We start from the raw sequence: 8,218 nt of genomic DNA on the forward strand, positions 1-8,218 counted from the left end.
TTGCCCCGGTCGGTAGTTCTCCTCTCCAGAGGTTTCTCTCTTGCTTTCCCCCTCCTTTCGTTTTTTTTTTTGGGGGTGCTGGCTGTGGCGTCTTCTCTCTCGTCCTGCGCAAGGCGCGCGCGCGTGTGCGTGTGCGCGCGTCCGTGCAGTCGCTCACGCTGCAGGTCGTGCGCCTCCCTCTGCTCCTTGCTTTTTTTCGCCTCATCCCAGATTTGTATCCGACTCCTTGTATAAATACATGTGTACACGCTTTACACCATCGTCTGTCTCTCTTTCCGCTGTACTGCAGAGCCGCAGAGAAGACGACATCAGCGAGGGGCGCTTTACTCTTCTACGTTGTGGAGTGTTATGTGGGGTGTGTGATTGCTGTCCGGCCAAGCGGCTGCATTCCTCCCTCTCCTTCCGTGCGAGCGTGTGGCGCTCTCCTTCACGCGTTGGCTGTTTTTCGTTGTGTGGTGGTTCTCGTTCTCTGTCGCCCTCTTTTTGCACCATCACTGCGAGCACCGCCTCCCCGTCAAGGTGTCGCGGCCTCCTCGCTTTCATGCTCTTGTTATTCGTTTTTTTTTTTTCTGCTGACAAGGCGCTCAACCCGTCGTCGTCGTCATCCTCATCGCTGCGGTTGCCGTGTTCAAGCGGCTTCTTTTTCGTTTTTCGTGCATCGTTCCCTCGTTGCCGCGGCGCGTGCGGCGACCCTTTTCAGTGCTGCCCTCATCTGGGCGGGGGCTCTCTCCATTAGAACCCTTCGTGTGCTGAAGCCCCCCTCTTCGTCGTCGTCGTCGGCAGCGCGAGTGTGAGAGTGGGGCAGAGTCTTTGCCAGCAGACTCATTCACCTCCGCACATATTTCTCCCCTCTTCTCATGCCCGCTCGAGGGTTTCGATGGCTGTGCCGCGCACTGGTGTGCATGACGTCTGCGGCACTGGCACTCGCGCTGCTCATCCCGGCGGCGTGTGGCTTCGTCGGTGCTGCTGCTGCGGCGCCGATGACGGTGACGACGACCCCGTCGCTGCCGCTGCTCGACGTGCCGTTCCACGCGGACGTGGCGGGTATCGGCAAGGGGCACAGTTTGTTTGTCTCCAGCCAGAGCGACTGCAGTGCTGCCTCGAAGGTGACGTCGGTGTGCACCCTTGGGAGCGCGGTGGATGGCGTCAGCTTCGCGAATGGGACGTGCGTGTTCCATGTGACGAGCGAGGCGCTGGGTGTCGACTTGACGAGGCCCCGCCCCACGGTTCCTGCGCTGTACTGGTGCAGCAGCGCTCGTCCCGGCGCGTCGGTGGGCGCGCTGCAGATGAACGTGATGGGGATGTCTCGACAGTTTGTGTTTGTCAGCGTGGAAACGACGGTACGCCTTAACGAGGCGACACCCATCGGCACTACAATCGGATTTTACGTCATCAGCACGTGCATTACACCGTTGACGATCCCCCGGTCCTTCACCATCTCTGCTACACGCACTATCACGCTCAGAGCAACAGGTGCAGTACCGATGTACGTCTGCGCCACAATTCCCACCGTGTCGGGGGCCATGACAGCGCTGGCGCTTCGAGGAGTCGTCGCAGGCGCGCCAGTCTACGCTGTCCAGCCTTCTCGAGGGGTGCGCCATCGCACCATCAGCATGACGACGACAACGGATGGCGCTGCGAAGGTCGCACTTTCTCGGAAGAGTGACTGCGACACATTGGCTCAGCCCGCACAGCTCGCAACGCTGAACGAGCACTTCAGCTTCCGCATTACCGCCCCGGCTGGTGTGTACTACTTTTGCGCAGCCAAGGGTCTCAGCACTTTCACGCCGTCCACCAACACCTTCACGGTGGAGGAGTACGACGTGCAGCCGCACACGATGTACGCGGCCCGCGAGACTCCGCTGACCTACGGCCTGAGTGCGGCTGGCCGTGACGCGGAGCTGGAGACGGCGCTGGCGACGACGACGGACTGCATTGGAGGCTCGCTGGTGGTTCCTTGGGGAGCATCGATGTCGTGGGCGGTGGCAAAGGTGGGCACGTACTACGCGTGCGTTCGGGACCGCGGCGCGGCGAGCACTGCCGGGTACACGAGCGCGATCACTGTGACGGACGTGCCGACGCTGACGTTCTCGCCGGATGAAGTGGTTGGGGGGCTTCCGATAACGGCGACACTCAAACATCCCAACGCGACGACAGCGGAGTTTGATGTGATGCTCTCGAATAAGTTCGACTGCGTCGACATGTTCGCCATCGTTCGAAAGCCCACCGGGACGGCGATGGTCACACTGCCCACCGTCACGACGCTGCAGGGCGACGTTACCTACTGCGTCTCGAACCCGCGGGAGCCCAGAGAGGACTTCCATACAGTGAGCTACGCGCTGGGCACACTGCGCACACGAGCGTACCGCGTCGGTCACAGAGCGTTGCGTGTCAACTCGACACTGAGTTTCGTCCTGGACAGCGAGGTGCTGCTTCCGAGGGGGACGTCTGTGGTGCTTGTGCCCGAAGCCGATGGGAGTCCATGCGCCGGCTCCATGACCGCCGCAGCCGCCATGGGTGAAGGAAGCGGCATGATGATGTTCACCGTGTCCGGCGCATCGGCGATACTGTCGCCTGTGGTGTTCCCTACAGGGGGTTTGTGGCTCATGTGTCTGCACTCCGGCGACGGGCGCCAGCTTCGATACCTCGACCTGCGCAGGTTCTGGATCTATGGAACAACCGCGCAGCTTTCACAGGACCTCGTCCTCGCCAACGTCACAACACCGGTGCGTATTTCCGGGCTTGAGTCGGATCACGACGTCACCGTGACGTCCAGCAACACATGCAGTCCATCCACGGAGTGGGTTGCTAACGGTACAGCGAAGGGCGGCGTCGTGACGCTGAACGTGCAGTCAGCCTCGGCTGGGCCGCTGCTGGTGTGCTTCGCGTACCCTGCAGAATCGGAGTCGTCATTCACAGACATGGAAGCGAACTACGCTCCCGTCGGCGAGTTTCAAAGCCTAGCCGCGCGCGTGTATCCAAGCATTGCGTACGTGAGCGAGACGACGACGCTGAGCTTCGCCGGGATCGGCGGCATGTCGCTGACGGGCTACTTCGCTTTCTTTCTGCCTCATGCGACGTCGTGCAGCGAGCCCGACGCGACGGTTTTGGGCTCGGGACTGAAGGGGCCGGACGCGACGTCGACTGTGTCGTACGGGACGGTGAGTGGCAGCGCGCTGGAACGGGGAACCGTGTACCGCGTGTGCGTGGGGCGATCCATAGACGACGGCTACTGCGATGCCGGCGTTGTCGCGGCGATGGAGGTGCCGTCGGTGTCGACGGACCCGCCGGTGCCAGTGCGCGGGCTGCCCGTGCGGCTGCAGCTGCCGCCGAGCTTCACGAGTACTGCTGCTGTGACGTTTTACGTTGTGGTGGGCGACACGGCGAGGTGCAGCGGCGACCTGAGCGAGACCCGTGTGTACGGGAGCGGCTCTGTGGACCGTACGAGCGGCGCTACGGCTGCGTTCGTGGCGCCTGCGCGTGCGAGCGGCGTGGACGCCGTGCGCGTGTGCGTCGGGTCGAACGAGAGCCTCGTGTCGGACAGCCTGGGGTACACGCACGGCGCGACGCTGCGGCTGGAGCAGTTCCACACGTCGATGGTGTACCTGCAGCGCGGCGTTCCGAACGTGCTGTCCGGGGCGCCGATGGCCGCGACGGGGTCGCTGTACGTTGTCGCGTGCGACGGGAAGGAGTGCGCCGCTGACAACGCTGACGGCGTGTGCCGCGCGAAGATGTCGCAGGGCGCGACGAGCTCTGCGACGGCTGCGCTGAATGCGCCGCTGGGGCGGTACTTCCTGTGCCAGCGCGTGACGGTGGGCACGGTGGTGTCGATGGTCGGCTCGAACACGACGGTGGAGGTGGTGGAGCCGTTTAAGATGCACCTCTCCGTAGACCCCTCTGCCATTCGCGCATACGTGCCGTTCGCAGTGACCATGTCGGGCGGCCCTGGCGGCGCGGGGGCGAAGTACACGGATTACAGCCTCAAAGTACAGCCCGCGTCTGTCGTCTGTGGTGCCACGGCGTACGAGTCGCAGGAAATCATGGTGGAGGGCGGCAACGCGGAGGTTTCCATCAAGAATATTAGGGCAGGCAAGCAGATACGGTTTTGCACCTCCTCACCACTGCTGAGCAGCGTGAGCATGCTGACGGGCACGCTGCAGCACTACATGACGCCTGCAGCTGTGATCGGCGACCGCGCGACGACGCTGACGTCTGGCGGTGTGAGGAGGGGCGCCGCGGCGGTGCTGTCGCGCACGGCGGACTGCCTCGGCGTCGTGGCTGGCGGCGGCGCTGCGCCGATCGTGGACGCGAGGGTGACGTTCACTGTCACGTCGTGCGGCGCGAACGGTGCGCTGGCGTCGCTGTACTACTGCGAGGCTGCTAGCGGCGGTGCGTACGCGTCCCGCGGTGCGGTGGGACTGCTGCGCGCGAGTGGGTGCAGCGGCGGCGCGGATGCGAGCATTGCCGAGGTGGACGCGGCGCCTGGCGCTGCGATCGGCAGCTTTGGGATCGACACGGCGTACCTGGCGAGGCCGCGGCTGTCTGCGTCGCCGGACTGCGACGTGCTGCTGGACGCAGCCGTTGCGAGCGTTGGGTACGCGCCCGGGGCTGACGAGCGCGCTGCGTTCCACGTGTGCGCCGTGCTTGCGGGCGACGCGAGCGTGACGTTCACGACGGCGCGCCCGACGCTGCGCGTTGCGAACTGGGCCGTGTCGCCGACTGCTGCTGTGAGCCGGTACAACGCGACGCTTGGCGCTGCTGCTGCTACTGCGGTGCGCGTGAACTACGCGACGCCGTCGAGCGAGACGTTCCTGAGCACCGCGAGCGACTGCAGCGTGCGGACAGCGAGCGCTGCGGGGCTGAGCGGGGCGTCGAGGTCGGCGACGTACAGCACGACCGGCGTGCGCGGGCTTGTGTACGTGTGCACTGTTGCGCCGCTGAGCGGGAAGACGCTGGCGGTTGCGCAGTTCCTGTCCGTGACGCCGCCTGCTGTGCTGCGTGTGTCGCCGGCTGTTGTGCGCGGCGGCGAGTACAGCGCGACGCTTGTGGTGGACGGTGCGCCGCCGCTGTACTCGATGGTGCCTGGCGCGGACAGCGGGTACACGCACAGCGGTTACTACACGAGCGCGAGCCGCGAGGTGTACCTGTCCGGGGACGCGTGCTCGGGCGTGCTTGCGGGGACGAGCGCGGCGACGGTGTCGTCGAGCGGGAGCGTGTCGCTTGCGACGGCGGGCGTTGCGGCGGGCGTGAGCTCTGTGTGGCTGTGCGCGGTGACGGCTGCGGGGCCCGCGGTTGTGCTGGCTGGCGTGGCTGTTGCGCCCGGCAGGGTGCACCCGACGACAATGGTGTCGGGCGCACTGGGTGCGCCTGTCTTCATACCGAGCCTGAAGGGCACGGCGGTGCAGCTGAGCGCGTCTGCGAGCGGGTGCGGGTCTGTTGCCGGGATGCCGAGCTTCACAACGGATGCGGAGGGCTACGGCGCTGTGGACCTTGTGGGCGGCGACGGCGGCGCGCTTGCGCCGGGCACGTACACGCTGTGCTACGGCGGTGCGCCGCGTGGCGGCGGCGGCGGTGCGGCGGCGCTGGAGTCGGTGGAGCTTGTGCGCGCGTCGTACTTCGACGTGCGCGGGACGACGTTTGTTGTGGGCGTGGCGGGCCGGATGCCGCTGCTGCAGGACCTGACGGCTGAGGCGCTTGTGCCCGGGTTCAGCACCGCGCGCGACTGCACGTCTGTGTCGAGCGAGCACGGCGAGTGGGCTGCTGTGACGAGCACGTCTGTGTCTGTGACTGCGACGAGCGTGTACACTGCTGGGCTGTACCTGTGCGCGCGTGCGCCGGTGAACGGGACGCTTGTGGCGCTGCCCGGGCAGTGGTCTGAGGCGCGGAGCGTGCAGTTCGTTGCGTCTGCGATGCAGCTGCCGTCTGCTGGGTGGGACGCGTGCACGACGTACACGCTGGGCCAGTGCTACCCGCCGGGCGCGAGCGCGAGCGGTGCGACGTCGGTGGTTGCTGTTGTGCACGGGGACTGCTGCAGCGAGTCGAGCCGGAGCGCGGTTGTCGGGGAGGCGAGCATGGCGAGCGGGACGTGCGAGCTGACGCTGGACTACGACAAGGTGTCCGCGTACCCCGCGGGGTCGACGTACCACGTGTGTGTGTGGGACAGCGCGGACGACTCTGTGTGCACGACCGTGAGCGAGGCGCGCGTGAGCACGAACTGCACGCGCGGTGGCAGGGGGCTGAGCCGTGGCGCGGTGGCGGGGGTGGCGGTGGCGTGCATTGTGTGTGGCGCTGTGGTGGGGTTGGCTGTGTTCGCGGTGTGGTACTGGTGTCTGAGCCGTGCGTCTCGTGGTGGCGCGGAGGCGGGAGAGGACAGCAAAAAGACGAGTGGGACGGATGACGATGTATTGGCAAGCCGTAGCTGGTTGAGCTCCTCTACGGAATATGGGGACACGACGGTCAGCACCCCGGGTGGTTGTGCGTTTCCGGAGGAGGGCCACGAGCTGGGCGACGAGCTGCAGAGATCGGGTGATTCGGGACCTGTCTTTGGCGATCATCCCGTGATGAGGAGTATGTCACGCAGGCGCGAGTCTGGCTTGGAAATGTCGGACAAGCTTTCGCTGAAGTCGGTATCTGAGGTTCCGCTTGCGCCGCTGACGGTGAAGCGGGTATCGCAGCTTAGGAGGGGAAGCGGCTCGTGTCGGTCATCGATGAAGCAGCAGATTGAGACGTGGCGGCGTGCTTTACAACCCATATCAGCGTTAGAGGCGCAGCCAGCGGTGCTGCCCACCGCATCGCCCCAGGAAGACCCCTCGATTCCGCACATTTACCGCGTGCTGCCGCCTGCGGCTGAGCCGAAGGCGCCGCCCAAGCCGCTACAACGGGCACCGCTGGCGGCAGCCGCAGAGTCGTCGCTGCTTTGTCCGCCGACATCGAAGCCGTGGCCTCAGTCGGCATCTCAGGCACCACTGCAGCAGATGCCGCAACATACCCGCCCAGCAGACGTGCAGAGCTGGCAGCCTCTGTCTCCTGAACGGCAGACGTCCGCGTCGACCCGGAGCCGAAACCCTCTGTTCTCTGTTTTCTCGCTCGATCTCTCTCTGGAGAAGTCGGTGCCTTGGATCTTGTCGGAGGGCGGCAGCAGCTCGGAGGAGGCGGTGGTGCCTCACGCGCAGTGCTCCCCGCGCGGTACGGCACCACCATTTGAGGCCACAGGGCCGACGGCTCGGCACCTGCGAACTGTGCGTGAGCAGGACAGATTTCTTCGGCGTAACTACGAGGAGGATATGCGACAGTGGCTGCAGAGTACGATGATGGCCCCCGAGGTGCAGGCCTACCTGGCGCAGCTCGCCGCCAACGCTCGCAGCAGTTCACCACAGCCACCACCACCGGTACCGCCGCAGGGGCCCGCCAACCGGGAAAAGACGCCGCCAGCCCCGAGAACTCAGAAACCTGTCCCCTTCGAGAAGGCGCGTGCAATGCCGGCGCCACAGAGCACTGCGCCTGGTGTCGCGCGCACCAACGCCGCCGGTGCAGCACCGCCACGGCCTGCACAGCCGCCGCCGTGGCCGCTTCCAGAAGAGCGCCACCCGTCGCCCGGGCGTGGCTTCAATTCCGTACAGTTCCCCGCCGCTGCTCGCAGTGACACCGTCTCCTTAGACGTATCCTCTGACACCAACGGGCAGCTGCGACTGCCACAGTGCACACTAGCCACGGCGGCGGCGGATGCGGCCCGGCTTACGCGAAAGCCCAGCATGCCTCGGCTACCCCAGCCGCCGTCACAGTCAAGCGAATATCCGGTGATGTACTCCGATTACGGGCCGACTGGCATCATCGGCCCCGCGGTAATGGCCGGCTGGCCTCGGCCCCTCAGTGCCGAAGGACAACGGTGAAGGCCCCGTGAATCACTGATGGTAGCGCAATCATGGTTCCAGCGAGTCGTCGCCGTCGGGTGGGGACGCTGCGGATGAGTTTGATCGGTATGCAGAGCCGACCGCAACAGCTTTCGCGATGGCGCCGCCATGCTCTGTGTTCCCCGCCTCTCTGCAAGTCCGCGACGGCTGGCGGATACAACACCAGCGCACCCGTTTTTCGTATTCGTTTCTTCGGACTCGTATCGTCCGTGTCGCTGGCGAACTTCTGTGCACCGCCTATGGGTGTCGCAGGTTTTCTTCGCTTCGCTCTGCACCTGCTCCCCACCTCCCCCCTATCAGTCTCTCTC

The 8,218-nt window shown here is 65.4% G+C and overlaps 1 protein-coding gene across 1 annotated transcript; it reads left to right on the top strand.

Moving 5' to 3' along the window:
• Positions 1-857: 857 nt before the first annotated feature.
• Positions 858-7,889, top strand: LMJF_07_0840 (conserved hypothetical protein; the record flags this gene model as incomplete). The annotated part of the gene is made up of 1 exon (XM_001680943.1): positions 858-7,889. The coding sequence occupies one exon, from the start codon at positions 858-860 to the stop codon at positions 7,887-7,889; it is 7,032 nt and encodes a 2,343-aa protein (XP_001680995.1).
• Between the last annotated feature and the right edge of the window lie 329 nt (positions 7,890-8,218).

The sequence above is a fragment of the Leishmania major genome, chromosome 7, assembly GCF_000002725.2.
Source record: "Leishmania major strain Friedlin complete genome, chromosome 7".
NCBI lineage: Eukaryota > Euglenozoa > Kinetoplastea > Trypanosomatida > Trypanosomatidae > Leishmania > Leishmania major.